Source organism: Cibotium barometz, chromosome 15, assembly GCF_041138505.1.
Source record: "Cibotium barometz isolate CiBa-2024 chromosome 15, ASM4113850v1, whole genome shotgun sequence".
Lineage (NCBI taxonomy): Eukaryota > Viridiplantae > Streptophyta > Polypodiopsida > Cyatheales > Cibotiaceae > Cibotium > Cibotium barometz.
Window position 1 is genome coordinate 27,933,786 of NC_141060.1, and position 26,875 is coordinate 27,960,660.

At 47.6% G+C, this 26,875-nt stretch overlaps 1 protein-coding gene across 7 annotated transcripts; it reads right to left on the minus strand.

Annotated features, from left to right (window-relative positions):
• Nucleotides 1-522: 522 nt before the first annotated feature.
• On the minus strand, nucleotides 523-26,875 carry LOC147631130 (uncharacterized). 7 transcript variants are annotated; one of them, XM_086809473.1, is made up of 15 exons: nucleotides 26,731-26,875; nucleotides 6,078-6,213; nucleotides 5,877-5,921; nucleotides 5,348-5,378; nucleotides 4,721-4,809; nucleotides 4,596-4,620; nucleotides 4,318-4,356; nucleotides 4,081-4,198; nucleotides 3,355-3,512; nucleotides 2,826-3,195; nucleotides 2,566-2,636; nucleotides 2,249-2,477; nucleotides 1,723-2,136; nucleotides 1,476-1,559; nucleotides 523-1,393 (listed from the first exon to the last, which is right to left on the minus strand). In XM_086809473.1, exons 2-15 carry the CDS (start codon nucleotides 6,192-6,194, stop codon nucleotides 961-963), a joined length of 2,223 nt encoding a protein of 740 aa, XP_086665599.1. In that variant the 5' UTR covers nucleotides 6,195-6,213; nucleotides 26,731-26,875; the 3' UTR covers nucleotides 523-960. The 7 variants fall into 7 exon arrangements, with proteins under 7 accessions (XP_086665599.1, XP_086665601.1, XP_086665597.1 ...); XM_086809475.1 differs by having other exon boundaries at nucleotides 2,402-2,477; nucleotides 2,566-2,735; XM_086809471.1 differs by having other exon boundaries at nucleotides 2,566-2,735.

A 26,875-nucleotide genomic window follows, 5' to 3' on the forward strand; every position in this document is an offset into this window, starting at 1 on the left:
GATTTAGAGATAATTAGGGTAAAATTTAGGGGGTATCAAGACAGATTAGGAAAAATTAGGGTGGATAGCAACCTGGCACATTCGGAGTGCTAGGTGCAACGAGGTCATCGAGGGTACCCACACTCCACCGCAACTGAGTCCATCAAGAGCAAATGCTCTTGGAATCCTTTTAAGTATCAGCAAATTTTCTATCAACTTTTTTGCCACACCAACCCTGTGACACATCTCTTGGAGGCCCAAGTTTCAAACAGCAGCACATCAGCAACAAATGAGGAACTGACACATGACACAATTTCCACATGGTGAAACTAAGGCAATAGAACCTAGCACGACACGTATTAAACTCCCAGCTCTACTGAGCTGCTTCCAGCTTCGTAGATCTACTAACTACAAGTTTGTACTATTAGTTCCCTTGTGGACTCACTTACCCTACGGAAGCTGGATATTGAATCATAATAAAATGTCTAAAAGCAAGTGGCATAAAGTTCGAACAAACTCAATGAAAATAATGTGGCTCTTAAGTTTGACCGATCATATCGCTTCTCTATATTATATAAAGGAAGAGTTTTACAAAGCTACCACGTGGCAAGAATTTGGAGGTTCCATAAGGGGAAGAGGTTTGAGGAGGTTCGGGTAGAATTTGAATTTGGAGGTCTCAAAAGACGTGCAAAGCACGGGCCTACTCACTAGTCCTCTGAATATGCAAAGCCATCCTTTGGAAAATCATTAGAGGGCACAACCATGCAGTTTCTAATGCTGGCACAGAAAGGCGTACGAAGCACACAGTCCGCAAAAAATTAGAGCTTCCTACGTCAAATTAAATACATATTACATGTTACATATTACATGTAAGTAAAACGCTTTTATCCTCTAGAAGCCCATTAAGTCTCAACCTTGGCTTCAAAGCTTGTGCCAAAAGGACACAACAGACACGCTTGAAGAAATCCACATGTACTGCAGCTACTTTGAAAGCGATTCTGGACTCCCACCTCCATATGACACCAAGCTACGATGAGATCTACTTCGAAGAGGAGTTTGTTGCTTCTCCTTACGAGGTGTGTCTGACTTGGCCTTCAAAACTCCTCTTTCATGAGGAGATAAACTCATAGAAGCTGACCTTGGAGATCGTGACACAGAAGAACTCCATCTTGGTGTCCTATGGCCTCTTCTACCTTTTGAAGCACGACTGCCATCCATGTTCCTCGAATGGCTACGAATCGAGTTGGGCCGAGAGCGGTTATGGTAGCTGTTTCGAGGGCGTTCTTCAACAGGGCTACGGCTGCAGCTGCGGCTGTACTTCCTCTTGTTACGGTCACACCGACTGACCGGAGGACTAAAACTGCGGGATAAACTTGGACTGCCACTGGGGCTTCTGCTTCGGCTTCTCCTATACCTGTTCAGCAAATAAAACCAAATAAACTTCCAAAGAGTTCAATGTACATTTTCAGGCAATAATCAAAATATCTTCTCTTCACCCTAGGGGAGATCTCCTTCTTGGTGGACTGCTGTAACGCCTGGGTGGAGTCCTCTCTCGGTGGTAACTCCTAGAGCTTCCATACCTGCAAAGAATACCAAACCAAAATAAGGCTTGATGAGTGTCAGACTACTCTAGGTTGGTATCAAATCACACAGTACCTTCTGGCCTCCCACTGACCTCTCAATACAACCAGAAAAGGCCAACATAGCACCAATTAAAACGGTCAAAACAAAGATGTGAATCACCTGTCACGATTTCTGTCAATCATTGACCTCCAACCATATCGGTCACTGTATCTGTAGGACCGTGGTGGGGGGGAACGGACCGGAGAAGGGGTGCGATAGCGCCGAGCATATGAATATTGCTCACTAAATCCTCTACCTCTCCTTGTCCTCTTTGAGGTGCCCTCTGGACTCAGCGTTGGGCTTCTTGAGTGGGCCACTAGACGTGGTTTTGGGGTGCCCTTTGGACTCAGCGTTGGGCTTCTCGAGTGGGCCACAAGACGCGGTGGTGAGCTCTTCCTTTCTGGTACAGGACTCCAGCTTCTACTTTTGGAGCGGCTTCTGCTGGTACCCTTTTTGGGGCTTTTAGTGGAACTTCTGCTCATGCTCCGGCTAAGGCTTTTGCCAGAGCTCCTCTTCGGGCTCATGCTTTGGCTCCTGTACAGAAAAAAACAAGAACTTACTTTGCAACTGCAAGTCTGTGTATTAAGCACAAACAGCAGCATAAAGTTTACATAGTGGCGAAATCAAAGATTTATTTGGTAGAAACCTAGATCGACTTTGTTCTTGACTTGCTAAAGGAGATGGACTCTTCTTCCTTTCCAAAGCCTCCCCTTCCCCCCTCTCCTTAGTATCCTCTCGTGCTTCATCGCGTACTTCACCGTCTTCTTCTTCCTGTGTATCTTTGCGTGTGAGCTCATACCTTTCTTTGACTCTCTCCTCTCTAGTCTCCTGCTTCTTTACCGGAGAAAGCTTGATTTCAAGCGATGGCACATTTCCTGCAGAAAAAGCATGCATCAAGTCCACATTTGCTTTTGTAACCAGCTGTAGCAAATAACACATACAAGATCTGCACACTTTACAGACCAGGATCCACTGAGACTCTTTCAGGTAGTCTCACTGCAGCTTTCTGTTTCCCATTTTGTTTGCTGATATCACTGCCACTCTCACTTTCAGAGACACTATCACTTTCGCTTTCACTATCACTGTCAGTATAGCTCTCACTCTCACTATCACTGTCATCAGTTTCTGAACTCCTATCACAAGGATATCAAGAGACAGAGAAAACATCAAGTAGCAAAACAGGAAAAAGAAGTCACTGGACATTGTCCCCCCTAGATACATACCATTTATGCCTTCTCTTATATTTCTTGTCCTTTCGGCTTCGTCTTCGGTCCTTGCGCTTGTCTCTTTTCTTTTTCAAGTGTTTCCTCCTTGTCCTTCTCGAAGTCTTTCTCCTGCGGTGCCTCCGGTCATCTTCACTGGAGGAGCTTAGCTCTGATGAGGAGTTTTCTAAGTCTGAACTGCTTTCAGAGGAGGTCTCAGACTCTGATGCCGAGTCAGAGGAGCTATCAGAATCCGATTCATAGTGACGTCTTCTCTTCCTCTTGCTCTTCTCTTTCAAAGACTTCCTATGCCTCTTTCTTCCTCTTGATTCATGAGCATCCTCGTCACTAGAGAAGCCTCCTTTCCCTCTTGGCTTTTTCCCTTTCTTTTCTGTAGTCCATTGTCAAAAAGCCATACATCAAATAAAAATTAAGGTTTCACTAGTATATAACACTGTAGATAACTATACAACTCACCAATCAGTCACACCACTTGATTTCCCTAGTATATAACACTGTATATAACACTGTAGATAACTATACAACTCACCAATTTCCGTCACACCATTTGATTTCCCTCGAGATCTCTCTCCACAGCTGACAATTCTGATGGTCTGCTCAGGTCTGTCCCTCTCTCTTGTTGGCTGTTGCTCAATTTTATTCAGAACATCCATTCCCTCTACCACCTTCCCAAACACCACATGCTTCCTGCAAACAAAAAGAGATTAGATGCACATTCTCTGAACCTCTGCCTAGATTTCTGAAAATTCTAGCAGTTGGACACATCAGACAGTAAATACTGTACGTTGATACAACAAGATGACATCCAACCTTACAAACGAGAAATTCTGGAGCATGAAGGTATGCATGGAGAGAGAGAGAGAGAGAGAGAGAGAGAGAGAGAGAGAGAGATGGTCAATAGTCTAAATGTATACAAACAAGTATTAGCCTCACCCCATCACTTAGGTCATGTGAATGACGAGTGTCTTGCTGGCCTACAAAAAATTATCACAATATAGACCAGTCAAACAGAGCAAAAATTCAAGGGCCAGCTCCTCTGCCCCAGTATGGTAAAATTTTCGAGATCATAATTTGGGGGCACACACACAACCAAGCACTGAAACCATTTCAATGACAGAGGAGCTATTTGCTCCAATTCACAGCAAAAACCTGATGCATCAGCTTACTTAATATTTTCATCACATGCACAAACCGAGTGTCCAGAAAAACATAGAATCACAACAAAACAGAAAATCAAAAGGCAGGACTATCCTACCCATCAAGATGTGGAGCTGGTGCAAAGGTCAAGAAAAACTGAGAACCATTTGTATTAGGGCCAGCATTCGCCATGGACAAAACCCCACGTTCAGAGTGGGAATGACGGAAGCTTTCATCTGCAAGGTAGGACCACAAGTGACTTGTGAGAACAGCAACCACAACAAACTTGAATATCTACTTTACACATCTGGTTAGATACAGGGCCAGCTCTTGAGAGCATCTACAGTACACATACCAGCAAATTTTCCACTGTAAATACTTTCGCCTCCAGTCCCTGCATTCAAGATAATGAGCTTGGATCCATGTGCAAATAATCCATGGAAGTTATGCCCAGGTACTAACTGCTTGATTTACCCATATCATTATCCCGTATCATTAACTAATTGACACAAATTGTACAAATAACTACACCACCTCACAGGCATAGCTAGCTAATGAAGTGAATTTCTAAAACATAGCTTAGTCTCAAATGCCATTGTAAGATCCTCCTTATTTGCAAGGTTTGGCACATACCATCCTTCTTGGAGAAATCACCCCCCTGTACAGGCAACACAGCGTTAACGCTGTGAAACATACAACAAACAAAAACATAAATCTAATTTAACAACCAAAACCAAAGGTTAGAACGAATCGTGTACTTGGGCCATGAACCCCTTGATAACACGTTGGAAAATGGTCCCCTTGTAGTGCAAAGGCTTCTTTGTGTTCCGTCCAATACCCTTTTCACCTGCAAAATAGCATGTGAAATGCATACAAATGACTCGCAGAACACATAGCAGCAACCCTGTCAATGTTTACAATATCTCCCAAAAGAGTTTTCATTTAGTGCTGTTGGATGTAGGGTTTTTACGGTGCATCTCTACTTGTGAGCCTCCTTGAGGGAACATCGGAGTGCATACGTATAGTGTTATATTTATGGGCATGTGAACAGTCTCTTAATTAAGCGTAAGGTTAGTGTGATTCACTTCAGTGCACTCACTTTGAGGCTAGGTCCAATGCCTATATAAAGGACCCTCATGTAGCATTATTTATAAGTGCAATCAAGCTGAAGCAAGTTCCCTTGTGCTCTATCTCTCTCTCTTGTGCAAGAGTGTGTGTGTTCATGTAATCAAGTGTCTCCCTCTCGCTTCTCCCATTGACTGTGTGTTTTCTAACAAGTGCAATAGTGCAATGTCTACAATAGAGCAAAGAGCCAACTATGACTCATGTTCTAGAAAAGTTCAGCAGCAAAACAAGTTCTGTGAGAGAATCTGCAAATGGATTACCTGGTACATAACCCTGATTCCTGACAAAGCCCTGTAACAGAGAGTCAGTGCAGAGAGCCAGGCTATTATTTATAGAATGTATCAGCTCTTCGAGTGATTACTATGATAAGAAAATCCTGCTAAGCAACTAAGTTTCTTTGCACACAGAGTGCAACTGCTGCAAACTCACTCTGAAAGACATTCACAGCATAATGCTTGCTACAGATAGGGCTAAATTCATAATCAAATCAATTTTTGGAGCATTATCCCTTAGGCATGACATGTCCAATCTTAACATTAACCCCTATTTGTAGCATATCCAGCATGAACCAATGCACTATGAAGTCTCCTGTGTCATTAGAGACAATGTAATTAAAAACCTCATACTAGATAAGACTAGAATCCGTCCAGGTAAAAACTAATCAAGAAAACAAGTACACATAAGACCCAGACCCAGAGCTTCAACTGTGCCAGCATGACACAGACTCTTCACACACTTTGTCGAAAAAATGGAAAATATGTTAAGAAAGAAACTGCAGAAAGAGGTTACCTGTGCAAAGAGCCCGAAAATTTTCAGCAGTCTTCGGTACAGTGTCTGCATAGAGCTGTCAACATGTCAAAAAAAAGTCCAGATCTGTGAAAAATGGTGTAGACCGGTTGATATGTACCCCAAAACTGTTCCAACCTAGCAAACTCTTTGCACAAAACCCACAGTGCAGATAAGGACATTAGTGGCACTCAGGACACATACCTCCATCAAAATTCTGCCAGCTGGCTCACCCCCTATTGCTAAATCGAAAAAAACAATTGGATTGGTCTTCCCCATCTTTTCAACCTTAGCCACCTTTTCTGCCTTTTCTGGCTTCATTCTGGAAACCAGCTTGAAACTGTTTGAATGAATATGCATGGGTTTAGTAAGCTACAAAATAATCCTTGAACCTAGTGTGCAAAGGTCGCCATGCATAAGAGAAGAAGAGTTTCCCACAGGCACATGCACCACATAAAGCAGCAGAAGGCTATAAGCAGCTGCAGTTCCAACATAAATATGTACTACATGGTGTGAAGCTTCTCTCAAGCTGCCTTCGATATTTAACAATCTCAACCTCAATGCTTATGCAGTTTGGAATTGGCCCATAAACCAATAGGTGCCAATGTAGCTTCAAAAAAATATAATACCATCAGATGACTCCACATGACGGCATCCCTACACAGCTCATCAATGGATATCCAAGAGCAGGGGTGCAAATTCACATACGGGTATCTATCTTAAATATTAGATCTATATACATACAGGATCGCTGAAGCTCTCGCTCCCTCCCCCCCTGCTCGCGCTGACTGCACGCCCTCCCCCCATTCCCGGCCTCGCGTCTGCTCCCCCTCCCCCCCCCCCACCTGCCCTCGCGTTTGGCCCCCCTCCCCCGCCTGGCTGTCCTGCGCGCCCCAGCGCTGTAGCGCACACCGCCCCCTGCTCCTGCTCCTCTCCTTCGTGCCCTCCCGTCCTTCTTCAGCGCCCCGCCCCCCCTTTCACCGCCGTCACCTTATCTTCCCCCCCGCCCCCTTTTTCGCGCTTCTTCCGCCTCCCCCCTAGGGGCTTTTTGTCTTCGCCGCCTTACCCCCCCCCCCTTTTTTTCTGATTTTTCCGTCCCCTGGGGCTTTCTTTTTGCCTTCCGCCTTCCCCCTCCGTCCTTTGTGTGCAGCTCGGTTCTTGCAGGACTCTCCGCATTCGCTCCGCCTTCGACATTGCTTCAGACACTGATGGAGGCTCCTCCCGCCCCGCCTCAGAGGGACTCTCCCGCAGCCCCCTCGCCCGCCCCTGAGGATACCCCCATCAGGCTTTCTCTTTCGCCAGAAGAGGAAGCGAGCCTCGCCGCACAGGTGGAACGCCTCCAGACACATTCCACCATCTGCCGTATAGTCGGCACTCGCCCCAGCAGAGGGGAGATCCGGGATCTTCTCCAAGCCCGCCTTCTTGCAGATGTGGGCAGGATCCTGGACGTTCAGCTATTGGGCCGTGGACACTATCAGATCGAGTTCGAGACAGCCCAGAGCGTGGCCAAGGTCCTAGCCATGAGTCCCCTTGACATCAGGGGTGCTCGGGCATTCTTCAGACCTTGGCAGCATGGCTTTGACCCAGCAGCGGCCGAGCAGGGAGAGCGCCTTTTCCATGTTACAGTTTGCTTCCCTGGACTCCGCCGTGAGTACCTTCCGCTCCTTTCTAGGCTAGGAGCATTGGTGGGTTCGGTGCTAGAGACTGGCCCCACAGCAGCTTCACCCCCCTCGCCCCCCCCCCTTCCCCCCCCCCCCCCCCCCGCCTCAGCTCCCCGGGAGGCCCTGGCAGTCCCCTGGCGTTCACCTGCAGTCCGGAGGGCTCTGAGCACCGACCTTGCTCGAGCACCGCAGAGGAGACTTACCATGCCGATTCGGGCTTCACGGATATCATCTATCCGCAGTCGGCTGAGTCGCCTCGGCACTAGACACCGCTCGGAGGCTTTTGATTACTCCTTCACCACACGGCTTTTTGGAGCAGAGGGCCCCCATGAGCCAGCACCCATCAGAGTTCATGTAGTGATACCTCCAGCCCGCGGGGAGGAGGCACTTGATTCAGCGGTGGCCTTCTCGTTCCCTCTCTGTGGCCCATGCGACCGGGAGTGGACTCTGGAGCTCGCTCTTAGCACTTTGAAGACTCAGGCAGTTGAGTTTTCTCACCATGTGAGCGATCTGGAGGTGACAGATGTGATAGGCCGACTATGGGAGTTGGCTCATTTTTTCTTGGATCCCGGGAGTGTGGATGCCTCAGGGATTCGTCATTTGGTCGTTCACATAGTGGCAGACTTAGCACGCGACCCTAGATATGTATGCATACACGAGGTTGCTCTGTCTGAGCGGGAGGCAGTCTCGCCATGGGACACAGCCAACTGGCGCGTGATCCGTGATTCTTGCAGCACACCGGGTGGGCAGATTCGTAGCCCCATCCAAGCCACTTGCGAAGGCCCGCCGTACGGCTGAGACAGCATCCACCTCAGCAGGTCATCCATGAGGATCATCTCATGGAATGTACAGGGCCTTGGCGGAGCACATTATATACGCTATCGTGGTTGCTTGAGGCAGGAGCTTCAGAGATGCCTGGTTGGTGGCAGTATTGATATTTTGATGATGCAGGAGCACCACTTGGGTGAGAGCAGGATCCGGAGATATGGTTCGGTGATGCCTGGTAGATAGAACACCTTTTGGTCTGCAAGGCCCTTTGGGTGGACAGGGAGGAGTATGCATGGTCATTGTAGATGTATGGCGGCAGGCCATTGTGGATCGAGGGATCATTGTGCCTGGTAGAGCACAGTATGTCATTCTGAGGATGCATGATGAGCTCTTGGGCGTGCTCAACGTCTATGCGCCCAACCATGCTAGTGCCAGAGCAGAGTTTTGGACCCAGGTTACGGATGCATTGCCAGAGGCCGCACATTGGTGTGTCGGGGGAGACTTCAACATGCTTGAGGACCCGGCCGATAGGGTGAGAGGCAGTCATGTTACAGTGCACGGCACGGAGCTTGCAGCTTGGGAGCGATCCTCCTTGTGTTGAGGAGCGGGCCAGACAGCCGCTCATCTGGAGCCCAGCGGTTCGCACAGAGCAGGGTCATATGCTGGGTTCTCGGCCGCGTCTAGCCTGGGGACCTTTGGTGGCAGGCCCAGCACGTAGCTTTGGAGACTGGCAGGCCTTCTGCAGTCTCCCAGAGGAGATCCAGGTGGAGAGGCTGAGTCACTTCAGAGGGGGGTTGATTATGAGGGATGACATTCAGGAGGCACTCACAGAGGAGTGGTTCACGCCTCTCGAGCTAGTGGCCCCACGGTGGATGGGAGCCTTTACTCAGTTGGAGATCCTGATTGCTGTCAGAGCTTGCACTGAGGATGGCAGATGCCTCTACTATGAGATTCAGGATGAGGGCAGACTTCAGAGAGTGGAGGTGGAGTCGCCTTTGGTTGCAGAGTGCACCTTTCAGAGGATACGAGTAGTGGCCGCCGCTTCTCGGAAGTGGCATATTGACCCAGACCCTGCAGAGGTGCTCCCGGATTGGCGCATATGGGCATATGCAGCGCGCCCCTTGGCCCGGCTCCAGTGGGACCCTGGTGAGTACGAGTGGCATTATCCTTATGCATCCCTTGAGGCCACAGAGATCACCTTTTTCCAGTATACTGTTCGGTTGGGGCGGCATATTTTGACGGCGAGGAGGATGGTCTCCCCAGCTGCAGCGGGGCACTGGCGGCTACAAGGACTCTCACAGGAGTTCTTGGAGGATTTTTGGGCCCGGCTCTAGGCTAGTCGACAGGCCCGCAAGATCTCGACTTTCCAGTGGCTGGTCGCCCACACAGGGGCTCAGCAGTTGGCACCTGGCTTGTCTACAGCGGTCTTCTGGCAGCCTGCATCCGATGCGGCCACCCTATGGAGACACAGAGACATTGCCTATGGGACTGCCCTCAGGCGCAGCAGATTTGGTTGCGGATGCTGCGTATTCTGGCCCCCCTCTCTCCAGAGGGTATGTATACGTGGGGTGCCGCTGCTTGGTCGACTTCGTCAGGGCCTACTATGGGCTATGAGATGGAGCAGGACAGCCAGGCCATCAGATTCATTAGGGGCCAGCCTCGCCTTGTTCCTTCACCGGATTTCTCGTCCGCCAGCTGGACACAGGAGAGGGATCTACGATGGGAGCTCCTCAGCAGCCTCACCATCTGGTTCACCTGGAGGGCCCGGTGTTTCAGGGCCTTTGAGAGGAGACTGGAGCCACCAGCAGAGACTGTTCGGGGGATTTGGCAGGAGTTGATCCACACCCTGCGAGGACAGTATGACCGCATCCGGGGCGACTCGGATGAGGCGATCTTGCGGCGCCAGGCCTTTCACACCACCTAGCGCAACGGCCCCTTCTATACCCTACACGCGGGGTCCCCCCGTTGGCACTACAGGCCACCTGTTTGGCTTTTCCCCCCTCCTATTGTATGATATAGCCCCTCAGTTCTTTGTACTGATACTTGTACTTTTCAGCACCTAGGGAGAGTCTCCCTGGCTGCCTTGCTTTGTTCTCTGCTCTGTTTTTCTTGTGAGCAGGAGAGGATCTTTTGTAGCCCTACGGGCGTTTTTATATAACTAATGAAAGGATCTTTTCTCGGAAAAAAAATAATAATAATAATTCACATACAGGTAAAATACACAAACCACTACACTACAACTTCTCCAAAAATGAGCAGCCCAAACCTCAAAAAATGCATGCACTGATGTAACATCCAACCAATATGATCATCTAACGCACGGCTAGGCCTTCTTTATACCTTTATGAGCGTGAGCCAAGGTCACTGCAAAACGTTTCACTATTGAAACGAAACGATGCTGAAACAATTTATTTTGGAACAAAATATTTCAACACCAGGTAGGTGGACAATGAAACGTTGGACCGAAACGATCATATACATAAAATGTGAAGGTACTAGCCAATAGTTATAAGATGATATTAGCATATTTATCATCAGTAAACAAAGAAAACATACAAAAGAGAAGAGAAAAGAACAAATAGGATGAAAGAAGGAAAGAGAAAGAATTATAAAAGCTAAAAAGCACACAAAATCACAACCTTTTTTCCCAAATGAAACGATATGGTTTCAATGTGCACATGAAACATTTCAACACTGAAACGTGAAACGAGTTTCGAAGCCACCAAAACGAGTTTCATGGTGACCACGGCGTGACCATGAAGTACTCCACTCTAATCTTCATTCATGGAAGATAGAGCTGGAGAGAGAAGGCACCAGATTGGGTCCCAATCTATCCACTTAAGGGGTCCCTCCCGCAAGCAAGGGTATTGCTTCATTCTTTACAATGCAAAAAAACTTACGGAAAATGGTTGACTAAGTATTGCCAAAGACAAGGACGATGTAGACCAAACGTCAACTGAACCATCAAACAGACTGAGGACAAATGTGAAGCCACTTTAGAAGCCTTACACACACCCAGATCTACTGAGAGAGATGCAAGAATGAAGGCTGAATGCTGAAGAAGACTTCGGAATGCCTTGGACTGAAGCACAATGAAGTGCTTGGCTGAGATTATGTATGCAGTGTGCACAAGCCCTAGGACTCAAGCACACATACTTCTACACTTGTTTACAGCTGAAACTCTGAGAGAATGAGATGATTTATGCAAGGGACTGAGGATTTGCATATATATGTTTCCCTAGATGCTGGTCGGTTTCTCTTCCTGCTGTCGACCTGTTTATTGTGCTCACGACTGCTGAAAATAAGCATTAAATGCTGCCTTCCATGTCATTGCTTCATGTGTGGGCTGGGCTGCCCTTGCTGTTGGCCGACAAGCCTGTATTGGCTGCCGACTGGCTGCTAGCAGAGTGTGGCCCTTGGTTGGCCACCTCCTGGTGGCCTTTGGGCTGCCAAGTGCAAGGCACTAGGCTAGCCTACAGCCTTGACTACTTTTTCTAATCAATGCTTCTACATGCTTGCTTTCACGTGCATCCCGCAGTTGGATGCCACGTAGACATATCTGAACAAGAAGGTGCAAGACTTGGACTGGAAACTGGTCCCATGTGAGCCTAGTCCGGGACAAGTCAGTCAGGGTTCCACTCTGCATCCGAGGTCATGTGTTGTATTATCTCATTTTCCGCATATTCTAGGATCTTGGCTGCACCTACGGTGCGCCTCATGCTACCTACTCCAGCTTTGTAACCACCTTTTGGTGTATATGATCTTCCTTCAGTTCCTGTGCATCCTTTATTTGTGAACTTCAGTTCTCTTTCATTGTTTGGCACTTGGTCACGTGCATCCCGCACTTGGATGCCACGTAGACATATCTGAATAAGAAGGTGCGGGACCTAGAGTGGAAACCGGTCCCATGTGAGCGCAATCCGGGATGAGTAAACTAGGGTTCCACTCTACGCGTCCAAGGTCAAGTGTGCATTGTCCTACACATGAAGCAGTGCCAGTCCGTACTGTGAGTCTCCCTCTCGAATGATGTAGATGATCTACGAGTTGGATTTGCAACCGGACACCAAGAGTCTGTAGAAGCATGTAGGAAGGGGTCCAGCCCATAGGGCTACCCTAGAAGAGGGCATTGTTCTCTTGAATGGGCATGGGGCAGACTTTGAGCCACCCCAAGGGGCCAAGAGGGCCCCATGCTTTTCCCACCAGCCCTAGAATGGGCTGGGCAGGCTGTCAGCCAGCCCAAGGGGCCTGGCCAGGCAGCCAACCAGCTCTAGGCCTTTGCCCAACCAGTCGGCCAGGGGTGGGGGCAGCCCACACAGCCTGCGCAGGGCTGCCCAGCAGCCCAGTCCATGTGCACAATGGCAGGCAGAGCATAGTGTGAAACGATTACATTAAAAAGCATTTATTTGCTGTTGGACCAGGTCGAGAGGCTCTTAGCAGCTGGCCGACCATAGCATATTAGGGGTATAAATACCCAGCCTAGAAATCAGTAGATTCATCTCATTATTCACAAAGATAGGTGTGTTCCAAGGGCCAGGACAGCCAAGGGGAAGTGCTCCAGCCAAGGTGAAAAGTGCAAGTCAAGCACCAGTCTTTATTTTCAGATTTACATCATTCTAATAAAGCAAATACACCATTCGTGGTGGGGGCCCTACAGAGGGTATTCGAGACCCAATATTGTGTCTTCTCCCCTCTCTCTCTCTCTCTCTCTCTCTCTCTCTCTCTCTCTCTCTCTATTTTCTGCACATCTTCTCTTATGTTGTGCATTATATTCGTCGTGAATGATTGCTGAATTTTGAGCATTAAAGTTACCAATTGTTATATTCGTCGTGAATGATTGCTGAATTTTGAGCATTGAAGTTACCAATTCTTCAACCAAGCTTCCGCATGTTACACTTGCTATCTATGCCTATCCTATGGTGACCTACATGAATTGAATGTTCTCCAAGTGGGTTAAGTGACAGACTCTTACACCTAAGGCTTGGAAAGACCTACGCAACTTCTACTTGACATGTCCTTGGACTAGGGCTCACGATGGGGTCACGGCATACGACAAATAGTCCTAAAAAGATACTAAATCTGTACAAGTATAGCATTGACGATGAGCTAATGGCACCTCAATGCATAAGTGCATGTGATATTCCCTCCTACTTAGCTTGGCGGTAGTTGCATGGCCTCTAAGTAGTCGGCCAATATCTATAGGTACCCTTGGAAGAAGAACTCATCGAGCCAAGCAGCTTTGTGAGTACCTCGGTCTCTTGACTTGGTGTAGAATTCGATCGAAACCATGCTTCCACTTGTGGCAGAGAATCTGCTCGGGCTTGATAACCTCTACTTCATCGACCACTTCAAGCTCTCCTAATACGGAATCTCTTGCAAAGATGGTCCAACATAAGTCTTCAACCATGAGACATGGAAGACATTATACATAATCCAACTGTCCGGTAACTTCAACTTCCTGGAGACATCACTGAGCTTCTTTACAATGGGAAACGGGCCAAAGCTTTGGAGAGAGAGCTTGGGACAACGCTTGCCCACTTTCTTTAACCGTTGCTTCATGATTTGGAGAAATACCCAATCTCCCTCCTTGTAGTTGGCGTCTCATCTAGACTTGTTGGCTTGCCAGGTATAGGCTTCATGTGCTTTGTCTAGGTGCTCCTTCAAGGACTCAATAATCTCTGAATTGTTGGCTACCAATGATAGCAACACCATCCTCATAAGAAGAGACCAGAAACGGTGACCAAATGCTACAAATGAGAAACAATAACCAAATGTTGCAAACAAGAAACGACCGTCGACAACCAAATGCTACAGACGAGAAACGGCAACCAAATGCTCCCTCAAATGGAGTCTTGCCAATACTATATGAATGAGTGTCGTTTAGGATAGCCTACACCAATTAAAGATAATGTTCTTGTTATGGCAATAAGATTTGAGAACATCAAAGACCAAATTGATTATAAATTAATGTCTAACCATCTGTTTGTGGATGAAATACACTAGACAACTACAACTTAGTCCCAAAGTTAATAATACCCTCCAAAAACATGAAGTAAACTTGGGATTTCTATCTAAAACAATTATCCGTGGTAAACCACAAATAAAATACCAAAGGTGAATAAACAAGCGAGTAGTATCTTTTGTTGTGACCGTATGCTACACGGCTTGATCCAAGTGTAGAATGTCATGTGCAAGACATGTACAAGATAATCCCATAGCTTATCCTTGAAGGACAACAGATTAAAAAAAGGTTTAGGACCAAAGTTTGGATCTACAGCAGCTAAGTCTAGTCAGGGAAAAGACACTGGAGGAACCCAGGAGGCTATCGGCCAGCGAAAAGACATTGGAGGAACCCAGGAGGCTATTGGCCAGCTTTAATAGAGATTTATCATAGTCGACTACTGCAGCATGTGAAGGTGGTTTGTCTAGGGACCTGGCTGACAACAGGTTGGCCAGTCCAAATGGGTTTTACTTGGTTATAAATAGCTTTTGACTAAGTTCTTGTTGATCATTCGGTCCTTTATAGGCTGAATCAACTGATTAGGGATTAGTTAGGGGATTTCCACCTTTTAAAGGCAACCATGGGCTTGCAAGAATTGTACATTTATTTAAGTTTGATTGAGCTTGGATGACAGTGGTGAATGGACTGATGGAGTAACGAGGACCAGTTGCCAACTTAGAAAGTGTTGCCATCAGACTGGCGTGTTAAGGTTGCCAGTATCTGCTGATACTACAATTGCATGGTTTCCCAATCAAGCTTATGTTGATGCTCCAGTGCCACACGTTCTGCCTAGCGTTGACCTTCATCATCCTTGTGTTTGGCTTCCTTTGTCTTTCGTACCTCAGCATGTTCTCGTCATCTTTGTAGCTCCATGAGAAGAAGCATGTGTTCAAAATTTTGAGAACCCTAGTCTTTAGGCTTCTATTTGGCTTTTCTACTTATTTCACCTGCTTCAATTGTAACTTTGGAAGCCTGTTTTGTTTCATTAGCTCTTACAGAAAAACTTTAGTGCTTTACGAAAGCGTTTCTTCTTTTGTTGCATCTTCGTCGACACTTAGTCGTCGACACTTACTTTTGCAATGGTGTCTTCTTCGAAGCTTCTTTCTTTTTCTCCTAACATAATGAATGAATGGGTGATTTTTCCTAACCGCAATTTAACCATTCACGGAAAGCTCTCCCTGAAGCCAACCAGGGTCACAACCAAGTGTAACGCACAACAAGGCCTTTATACCTTCATGTTAGCAAGCATAAAGCAATCCACTTTAATCTTTATTCACAGGAGATAGAGCAAAAGTAGAGTCCAAATGAGATTGGGTCCCAATCTACCCACTTAAGTTTCTCATCCCGCAAGCAAGAGTATTTGCTTTATTGCTTTGGAGAACTTATTTACAACTTGTTGAAGAAGGTTGAGTAAGGATTGCCAAACGCAAGGACGATGTAGACCAAACGTGTCACCATTTGGTCCATCTCCATTTCTGGAGCCACTTCTATGGGATTGTCACTCCATAGAGAGGCCAGATTTATACCATGTTCACATGTGGCCAGGCCAGTGCCCCATGTGAAAGGGTCAGTTATCTTGTGTCACATGGACAGGAACAGGTTTTGTGCCACCTGTGTATGACCAGTATTGTGCCATATGGACGGGAGTCTGTTTAATGCCACCCATGTATGACCAGGATTGCATCTTATCCATGGGATTGTCACTCCATGGTAGGACTAATATTTGTGCCGACCTTGTCTATGGGATTGTCACTCCATAGGAAGGGTCGTGCCAAGATGTGTGTTTTGCCTAAGGGACTGTCACTCCATGGTAAAACCAGGAATTCACATTTCTGTCGCGCCAGTTTTGTGCCCGACAAGAAATCCTTGTACAAGTTTCATGAAAGGGAGGTTTCGTCCATTACATGTGCACATGCATTTATGTTTGTATGCATAAACTTGTTTTCGCATGACTTGTTTTCGTGTGTTTGCATGCTATGACGTGCCAGTACACTGGATGGGGACGCCCCCAGTGTACCGTGGATGTGCTGTCTGCTGACGAGTTGTTGTGGCGTGTGAAGAGGTGGTAAGTATTGCCAGGGGATGTCACGTGCATCCCGCACTTGGATGCCACGTAGACATTTCTGTACAGAAGGTGCAGGACCTGGGATGGTGAACTGGTCCCATGTGAGCCCAGTCCGGGACGAGTCAGCCAAGGATCCATCTCAATCGTCCGAGGTCAGGTGTGCATTGTCCTGCACACGAGTCCAAGGTCAGGTGTGCACTGTCCTGCACATGAAACAGTGCCAGTCCGCGCTGTGAGTCTCCCTCTAGAATGATGTCAGTGGTTCTGTGTATCTCGTATGGTACCGGATGCCAGATCACAGAATAGATAGTGGTTAGGACAAGGGGCCAGCCCATAGGGCTACCCCGGATCTTAGTGTGGGCATGGGAATGGTGTGGAACCACCCCCATAAGGGCCAGGAAGGCCTAGGCTGAACCCACCAGCCATGGAGGGGCTGTAGGACAGCCCTAGGGCACAGATAAGGCAATTTCCAGGAGTTTGCAGCCTGTATATGATTGTAGGGCATGTATGGGGCAACAGCCCATACAGGCTGCCCAGCCCTTGGATTGTGGGCAAAAGCTGTGTCCAGCCAATCAGAAGCAGGCGCATCATGTCCAGCCTTTTAAGGAAAAAAAAGCAGCATTTTATGTGAATATTTTCAGCATTTATTGCTGAATTTTCACTAGCCGTGGGACATTTTTGCTGGCTGCCTATTTATCTACTGGCCGACTGCTGTTGGGAAGTAGTATAAATAGTGGAGGCCACAATCCCATTCATTTATCTCATTATTCACCAAGAGCTCAAGCAAATCAAGGGCTAGACAAGCCAAGGGAATTGCTAAGCAAAGGGGTGGAGAACTGAAGGTCAAGAGCAGAGATTTCTCAGCCAAGAAAAGGTCCAAGATTACTGTATTTTCTTTCAGATTTCTCATCATTCTAATAAAGCAAATACACCATCCATGGTGGGGGCCCTACAGAGGGTAACTGGGACCCAATACTCTGTCCTCTCCATCTCTCCCTCTCTCTCTCTATTTTCTGCACATCTCCTTTCAGTTTGTGCGTTAATTTCCGGCTGAATTCTGAGTATTGAAGTTACCGATCCTTCTCCGAAGCTTCCGCCTATTACATCTGTTGAGGGAGATGTAAGCCCAGCGGGGCGTGCAGTGACAGACTCAACCATGTGTCCAAGAGATAAAGATATAGAGAGAGAGGGGAGAGATAGAAGGGAATAGGAATCTTGCACAGTACACCACATTGAGCGGGAAACAGGCCCGCCCCCTTTCAAGAATTTATTCAGAAACAATCCACGGGTACGCTGGCCAAGATCAATACAATCAATGAATACAAAACAAACAGATATGCCGATGTAAGATATCCAAGTCGATGTCGATGTCAAGGAATGAGATCTCTCATGCCGAGCACACCACGGGGATGACCCACAAGTATCTCTCACCGACTAGTACCAGATCCAATATCCAAATCCAATGGATCCAAGTCCAATGAATCCAAATCCAAGTTTATGTCCAAGTCCAAGTTCCAATTCCAATCATAGTTCTAGTCCAATCCAATGATAAGTCCAAACTCTAATTCCAAATCCAATTCTAAACTCCAAGTTCCAAGTCTAAATTAAGTCGAAGTCCAAAATCCAAGTCCAGATCCAAATCCATGTGTAAGTTCCATGTTCAAGTTCCATGCTTCATGTCCAAACTTCATGTTCAAGTTTCATGCTTCATGTCCAAGTTCCATGCTTCATGTCCAAGTTCCACGTTCAAGCTATATATCCAAGCTTCATGCCCAAGCTATATGTCCAAGTTCTCCATGTTTATGTCCAAGCTTCATGTTCCATGTCCAAGCTCTATGCCCAAGTTCTCCATGTCCAAGCTCTATGTCCAAGTCCAGGAAACACTCGCTGATCCCTGTCAGAATATGCAGCGGAAATGATAACCAAACTTGAGTAGACAAGAGCAAGTAGACTGCAGAAAATAAACAGCACAAGAAACATAGAGAGATAGGTGTGTAAACTCTTCTCTATACACAAGATCCCGAGAAAACTGAATGAATAAGTGGTGGGGGCAAGGGGCCTATATATATGCCCCTGGGAGAGCAGTCGGCCAGCATAAAAGATGCCCACGACTGCATAAATGCAGTCGGCCAGCAGAAAAATGCCCACGACTCATCTATGTGTAGTCGGCCAGCAGTCCTGAAGCCCACGCATCACCTGTGTGCAGTCGGCCAGCCACAGGACTGCTGTTGGGACAGTCGGCCAGCTCTGGAGTGCTCCTGCCAACCTGTGGTAACACTCCCCACCACTAGAAAAAATGGAAAAAAATAGGGAAAAAATACGGGGAGTGTGGAAAAATGATAAAACACCTTATACAGGGCGGGCACACCCACAACAAAGGCCCTGGTGTATAAATATAGACAGGAGATGACTTCTAACACCCCCTCTCAGCTCCTGGCTGTGAAACCAACCCAAGGGAGCTGGAGTGCCGCCTGAGCGTAGCCTGAGGTAGAGACTTCGTGAAGAGGTCCGCCGCATTGTCCTCCGTCGAACAATAAAGTAGCAAGACGTCACCAGCCAAGATCTTCTCCCGTACAAAGTGATATTGTATCTCTATATGCTTGGTCCGGGCATGGAAAACCGGGTTCCGAGCAATAGCTATACAACTCTGGTTATCGCACTGGATGACTGTGGGCTCCCTCTGTGAAAACCCAATCTCGCCTAGCAGCCTCCGCAGCCATACAACCTAACAAGCAACGGCACCTTGAAACCGGCCTTCAGAAAGCAAAGGGCGGTGAAACAAACACTCGCACATAAAACACTTCAACACCATTGAGGACCTAGAAAAGGAAAACAAACAGGGGGAGCTAGAGTGCTCCTGCAAATAGTACACGGACACTGATTGGCCCCAAATCGCAGTGGCGCCCCTTGCGGTATTTCTTTAATTGATTATAAGAGCTTTGATTACAATATAAGGCTAGGAACTCAGCCGACACAGTAGAACTCCTGAAGCCTGCAAAGAACCTGCATCATGGCTTCCTGTCCACTCGGCATCCACAAACAAGTTCAGCCATTGTTCACATCGAAAGACTCTCTCACATTGAGTCTGCATACAGAAGCTTTCTCCCCTGATCAGGGCTGCCACAACTATCCATAGCCATAGCCTCTCACACTATGAACAGCATCACACCCTGACACATCCAGTGCTTCTGCATCACAACACAGACTCCAAAACTGTCTCTCAAAAGAGTATCACAGCACAGCATACCATACAGTCGACACACCTGTACAAACCCTCTCTACCTTCCAAGGGTACTATCCATCTCTGTCATGGATTCCCTGTCCCCTGTCCAATCAGTAGCAAGGCTGTACCAAACATGTGTCCACTCCTGTACCTTCTGCCTGCATGTGACCTATCTCCTGGAGAAACCCAAAAACATGTTTCCTCGTCGAGAAACCTACAACCTGTTTCCACATGAAACCCTTAGGCCTATTTCCCTTTTGAAACTTCTGTCCTGTTTCCATACATCTAGTTACCTGTTCCCTCATGAAACATCTGGCAACATAGAGATGCCCATAGCTGTAGGTCCCACTGTTCCTTTCTGGCAGGAAGAAAACAATCTGCTCCATGAGCACGCAGCCATGCGAGCTTGCATCACTCCCATGCCAAGAAACATAACCAAGTGACCTTGTACTTGCAGCCAAAAACCCAAACACATAGCTGAATTTGCAGCCAAGCAAAAACAGCCCATAAACAGTCCTGTTTCCACCCTCTGAACTGCCAAACCCTTCCTCTCACAAAGGGCTAGAGAGAACCACTCTGGAACAGTCTTGAGCCAGTGAAAAGAGAGACTCCGAAAGACATCACCTGCAGTCCCACTTGCTCACAAAGAAAGAGAGACTTACAGTCTTTATGTCGCTTTCCACAAGAGAGAAAAAGACACGAGGAAAAGCCCCGTTGTGTCCTGCCTTCTTGTCCTGCAGCCGCCTGCAGTCCAGCACCTGATTCGACGTGATAGAGAGAGAGAGAGAACACTTGTAGGTGGACCTGCTGTCCAGCCTTGCACTCCCTCCTACAGTCCACGTTTCGATGTCAGCTCTGCCTGTATGGACAGCAGTGTAGCCAGCCAGTCTCTCGCTAAAAACACAGGAAAAGGAAAGAGATCTAGAAGGCGCCTGTGTATACTGTTGCGCAGCAGGCCAGACAGCCCTCCAAAAGCCAAGAAGAAGAAGAAGGATTCAGTCTGCGCCTGTCTTCTCTGCTGAACAGCAACCAGCCCGTGTACTTTTCCCAAAAAGCAAGCCTGCCTGTGAAGTTCAGGCTGTGTGGATTTCTGCGCTGTTTCTCTCCCACGCCTGCAATCAGCCCAGCCTGTATGCGCCTTCTTTTCAGAAAATCCCTCACGCCCTGGAGTCCATGCTGCCTGCCAGCCTTCCTTTTTCCAAAAGCACACACGTGGCCCCAAAATCATGGGTTTACTTTTTGACTCCAACCTGATGCCATTCACACTGTCCACCATGTCCCCGTGCACACCTGCATCTTGTCCAGAGAAAAACACAGGGTCGTGACAAGCAGCACCACAAGCAGCCCGGTACTCTGCCTCTGTCGAAGAAAGGGCAATAGTTGGCTGCCTCTTGCTGCTCCAAGAAACTGCTCCTGAGCCGAGGGTATCCTGAAGTGGATCTCCTCGTGTCTGGATCTCCTCCCCAATCTGAGTCACTCCAACCTTGGAGCCTGACTCCATTCCCTCCTGTGTAAAAGAGTCCCAGATCCTTCGTACTCTGCAGATACCGCAAGATCCGCAATCCTGCATCCCAATGAGACTTCAATGGTGTCTGCATAAAAGAGCTCAACAGCCCCACGGAGAAGCTCAAGTCCAATCTGGTGTTCAGCAACCAGATCAATGAACCAACCAGCTTCCAGTACTGTGAGGCATCAACTGGCTCACAAGGATCTGTAACGGTTAACTTTGTGTTCGGGTCCATCGACGAATTAATAGGCTTGCAATTCTCCATCCCAAAGGCCTCATGCAACTCATGAACATACCGCTGTTGAGAGACGAAAAACCCCCTCTGGGTCTGCCAGATCTCCAATCCCAAAAAGAAGAGTAAGCCTAAATCGGTCATCTCAAACTCCTTTGACAAGGCAGCCTTCGTCACTCTAATGTGCTCCACATGACTGCCGGTGAGAATGAGATCATCCACATAAAGGATGATAAGCGTGACCATGCCGCGTTCCCGAAAGAGATACAGGTTCGGATTTGCAACCGATCTCTGAAATCCAGTTCGAATAAAGAAGGAATCAATCTTCTGATTCCACGCCCTGGGAGCCTGCTTAAGACCATACAAGGCCTTACGTAACCTATAAACCATCCCTTCAGATCCTGGAACAATAAAGCCTGGAGACTGCTCAACGTACACCTCCTCCTGCAGGTCACCATTAAGGAACGCAGATTTTACATCCATTTGATACACGGGCCACCTCCGAGAAGAAGCAAGGGCAAGAACGGTCCGGATCATGGACATCCGCGCTGTCGGTGCAAAGGTATCCTCGTAGTCGATGCCTGGCCGCTGAGCATAACCTTTAGCCACAAGCATGGCTTTGTGTTTGTCCACCGACCCATCAGACGCATATTTGGTCTTAAAGACCCATTTGACACCAATGACAGACCGCTTTGACGGCCTCGGTACCAACTCCCAAGTGTGGTTCTTCTCGATGGCATCAAGTTCCACCTGCATGGCTTTCCTCCAAGTATCCTGTGCAAGGGCTTCCTTTACGGAAGTGGGCTCTTTGTCCCACATGATACGAGACATCAAAGCATAGTTCACCTGAAGAAGCTCCCCTGTGTTGCTTTTATCTCGGACTCTATGTGATCTTCGAGGGCCGTCTTCTGTGGTCCACTCGGAGGGAAGCTCCGTGACACCTGACTCCCGAAGGGTGTCTAACAACCACCCAGGTACTCGAACAGATCATGGAGCCTCCTGAGGTCGCGGGGGCTCTACTCCAACTGCGGGCTCAACCTCCTGTGATGACTGAGGTGGATCAACTGGAATGATAGTCTGGGAATCATCATCAGACTCCTCTAGATCTCCAAGAAGTGGCGGCTCCTCGACAGTGGATGCTGGAACATGCTCGTCAAAGACCACATCCCGGCTGACAATAATCTCGTTCCTATCTGGATCATACAACCTGTATCCCTTGGAAAGAGAGTTATACCCCACAAATACCAGCTTGCGGGACTTGGAGTCAAGCTTCCCCCTCTGCTTCTTCGGAATATGTACATACGCATCACTCCCAAAGACACGGAAGTGCGAGACATCGGGTTTCCTACCAAAGTATGCCTCAAATGGAGTCATATGGGGTACTGAAGTCGTCGGAGAGCGGTTGATGGTATGGACAGCCGTTGCCACAGCCTCACCCCAAAGTGGACGAGGAAGATCACGATGCTCCAGCATGGTCCTCGCCATCTCCACCACAGTCCTGTTCTTGCGTTCAACAACTCCATTCTCCGAAGGCGATCCAGTATTGGCCAGTTCCCTTTTGATGCCATGATCTGCACAAAATCTGAAAAATACAGTCGAGGAGAATTCACCTCCTTTATCAGCCCTGAGAGTCTTAACCTGATATCCAGACTCTTTCACCACCATCACGTGCCAATCCTTGAACCGAGCAAAAGCTTGGTCCTTCTGGGAAAGAAAGTAGACCCACGTGAATCTGGTACAATCATCAACAAGCAGCATAAAATAGAGAGATCCTCCCAAAGATGGTATCTGCTGAGGTCCACACAAGTCAGTGTGAATCAACTCCAATGGTTTCGAAGCCCGCCTCGAAGCCTTCTTTGGAAAGGATTCCCTGTGCTGCTTACCACATATGCAAGAACTGCAACGCCCTTGCCTACTACCAACATCTGGCAAGCCAACCACCATCTGGTCCCGGAAGGCGCGCCTCAAAGCATCCACATTTAAGTGGCCAAAACGAAAGTGACACAAATCTCCGACCTGAGAACCTGTTAATGAGGAGAGTGCAGAGAGCTTGTAGATGCCATTCTCCACACCGCCTTCCCAAACAACTTGGCCAGTCTCACGGTCCCTTAGAGCAACTGAATGCTCCTCAAATTCCACCCGAAAGCCAGTCTTGCATACCTCATGCACTGACAGAAGATGAAAACCCAGAGCAGGGACATAAAGAACACGGGAAGCATGCTTGCCCCCCTTGCCGTCGAGAATAATCTCCATCCGGCCCTCACTATGTATCGGAATAGTGGAGTTGTTGCCAATAAAGATGCAACCTGACTGCCGTTTCACATCCAGAAAGAAGTCACGGGATGGAGTCATGTGCCTGGAAGCACCACTGTCGAGAATCCATTCCCAGGTATCCTTCGCGGTGAAGCCAACTGCCTCCTCGCTCGAAGATGATGAAGCATCGGAGTCCACCATCTCTAAGTGCACAAATGCCAGAGTCTTTGCAACTGAGGCTGAGGAATCAGCACTCTTCCCTGTCCGCTTAGGGCACTTCCTCCAGTAGTGGCCTTTCTCGCCACAATCATTACAAGATCTTTCGACCTTCAGCTTCTCTCGTTCTGAATCGGGCTTCTTCTCAGAAGACTTCTCCGGTGAAGCCTTCCCTTTGCCCTTGTTGGTATTCCGGCCTTTCGACCGTTGGCCAGTTAAGGCCTCCGAACCTCCGCTGTGAGGAGGGTTCGTGAAACGTTCCTCCTGGTCCAAGACCATTGGCACAAGCTCCTCCCATGTAATGGTGCTGAGCCTGCCACTCGTAATCAACGAGGAATAGAAAGTAGAATACTGACCAGGCAAGTGGGACAGCAAAGTGAAGGCCATGTCTTCAAATGATATCTCTTTCCCAGCTTGTAGGACTTCCTGCTGAAGGGCCTGCAGCTTGTTGATGTGTTCCCGCATCGTCGAGGACTTTGCAGGGTTCATAACCCGCATCTGCACTTCCAAGGAGATCCGTTTCATGGGTGATACCCTGTTATACAAAGAAGCCAAGTGCTCCCATATGCCTCTCGCCAGTGTCATGTGCTTCACATGATTGATCACTTGTGGTGTGCAATTGAGGAAAATAAACGACCGGACCCTGGCGTTCACACGATCCCACATGTGTGCCTGTGCCTCTCGGTCCTTCCTCGTCAACAGTAACTCCCCTTCCTCAGCTTCCGGCCGTGGAACCCCGATGATGATAAAATCAGCAAGGTCATATGACTCCAGCACCGACTCCATCATGACCTTCCAGATGCCATAATTGGACCCGTCCAACCTCCTGGGAGAGCAGTCGGCCAGCATAAAAGATGCCCACGACTGCATAAATGCAGTCGGCCAGCAGAAAAATGCCCATGACTCATCTGTGTGTAGTCGGCCAGCAATCCTGAAGCCCACGCATCACCTGTGTGCAGTCGGCCAGCCACAGGACTGCTGTTGGGACAGTCGGCCAGCTCTGGAGTGCTCCTGCCAACCTGTGGTAACACTCCCCACCACTAGAAAAAATGGAAAAAAAATAGGAAAAAACTACGAGGAGTGTGGAAAAATGATAAAACACCTTATACAAGGCGGGCACACCCACAACAGAGGCCCTGGTGTATAAATATAGACAGGAGATGACTTCTAACAATCCCATGGGTAATCTCCACAACTCCTATAGCCTTGTCCATGAAGAAAACCATGGAAAAGCTCTTTCTCGCAAAAAATTGATATAAAACCTATTTTAATGGTTTTCAAGCAATAAAACCCTCCAAAAAGCAATTTTTAGGATTTTTGGAGCAATTTTAGGATTTTTGAAATTTTTTGTCCGTACAGCTATACAGATCCGTCCAGCCGTACGAAAAGATGATGACATGGCACTGCAGTTGATGGAAGCACTCTGAAATTAGCAAGTAGCGATGAAAAACTCCGTGGTTTGGTTCATACATGATAATGAAGAAGATGATCTCCACGCTTCAACGAAGATGGCAACGCGATGAATAGATTCTTCAACTTGATGCTCACGAGAGACTTATGCTTCTTTTATACTTGGGAAAGCCTTGCTTTTTGCCAAAAAGTGATGCTTTTGCTTTGGATTTGCCTTTTACTTTGCTTTTGGTCTTTTTAATAGTAAAATATTACTCAACTTTAGTCAAAAGTTCTTGTCTTGCTTTTCTAGCTTCAGGGCCTTGCTTTTTGGCCTTGGAGTTGCTTTTTGAAAAAGCAGCTTTTAGCTTTTTGATCCAGTTCAATGTTCTCTTTCCAATGCTGCCCTTAGCTCTTGGTCAACACAATTGACTTCTTGCTTTTTCTTGCTTTTTGACCAAGACTGGTGCTTTTTCTTGTGCCAGTTTTAAGAACCCTGTTTCCATTTGTCCCCACCAACATTTCCATGTGTCGAGGAAAGAGTTCCATCATGTGAAATAGAGCTACAAGGACCAAATAGTTACAAGAGATGCAAGAATGAAGGCTAAATTTTGAAGAAGACTTCGGAGTGCCTTGGACTAAAGCATAATGAAGTGCTTGGCTTAGATTATGTATGCACAAGCCCTAGGACTCAAGCACACATACTTCTGCACTTGTTTATAGCTGAAACTATGAGAGAATGAGATAATTTATGCAAGTGACTCAGGATTTGCATATATATATTTCCCTAGATGCTGGTCCGTTTCTTTTACTACTGTCAACCTGTTTATTATGCTCACAATACTGAAAGGTTACGTGACGGACTCTGACACCTAAGACTTGGCGAGACTATGTAGCTCATGCTTGGCATGTCACTAGACCAGGGCTCACAATGAGGTCACAATGTGCGACGAATAGTCCTAATTGGAATTGCCATTCAAAGCCCCTAGGGCGGCCACTTCTGCCGCTTCGGGGAGGCTCTCGACACATGTTCTCGGGGACGCACAAGCGCCCCTATAAACAAGTACTAGATCTGTACAAGTATAGCTCTGATGATGAGCCCGTGTCACATGGCACCTCAATGCACGGGTGCATGTGACAACTAAGCAACCAGTCACTAATCGCTTGGCGATGCAATCAGGACTGTATTCACAAAGGATTGGACTGCTAACCGGTTCATTCTCTGCTAATAATTGCCTAGGTAGAGAGGCAATCCTTCAATTTTCTCCCAAAAATGCGAAATGAGGAGGCCAAAATCTCGAGCCATGATCCATGTTCTTAAAAAGACAGACAACTTGAGAGGCAAAATCTCAATTTGAGGGATATATCAGCCATCCGATACTCTCCCCTATATCAAGGCAATTATCAATGGCCCTGAAGGAGATGCATCTAGACTGTATCACACAAAGAATTGGACAAGAAACAATCCTTGAAAAACCCTAAAAGACGAAAAGCAGAGATCCGGAAACCCTAAAACCCATACCAAGAGAGAGGGAAGAGACTTACCAGGAGCCGCAGAAGTGCGACGAAGGTCGCGCTGCAACCCTAACTGTGCGATACGGGGTCGCTCAGAACCTGAATAGAGGGAGTGCCACTAATAAAAAGGTGCTAGCTATGTGTATTTAAGCCCCTTCACATACGTTCCTGTCAC

What these genes read in the sequence shown, in the direction of transcription:
- LOC147631130 (XM_086809471.1), bottom strand. Translation starts at nt 6,194, where the DNA reads ATGAAGCCAGAAAAGGCAGAAAAGGTGGCTAAGGTTGAAAAGATGGGG. An exon ending in TCAAGGGGTTCATGGCCCAA is followed by an intron (nt 4,621 to 4,720) that starts GTACACGATTCG and finishes TTGCCTGTACAG; the next exon opens with GGGGGTGATTTCTCCAAGAA. An exon ending in AAGAGTCTCAGTGGATCCTG is followed by an intron (nt 2,478 to 2,565) that starts GTCTGTAAAGTG and finishes CTTTTTCTGCAG; the next exon opens with GAAATGTGCCATCGCTTGAA.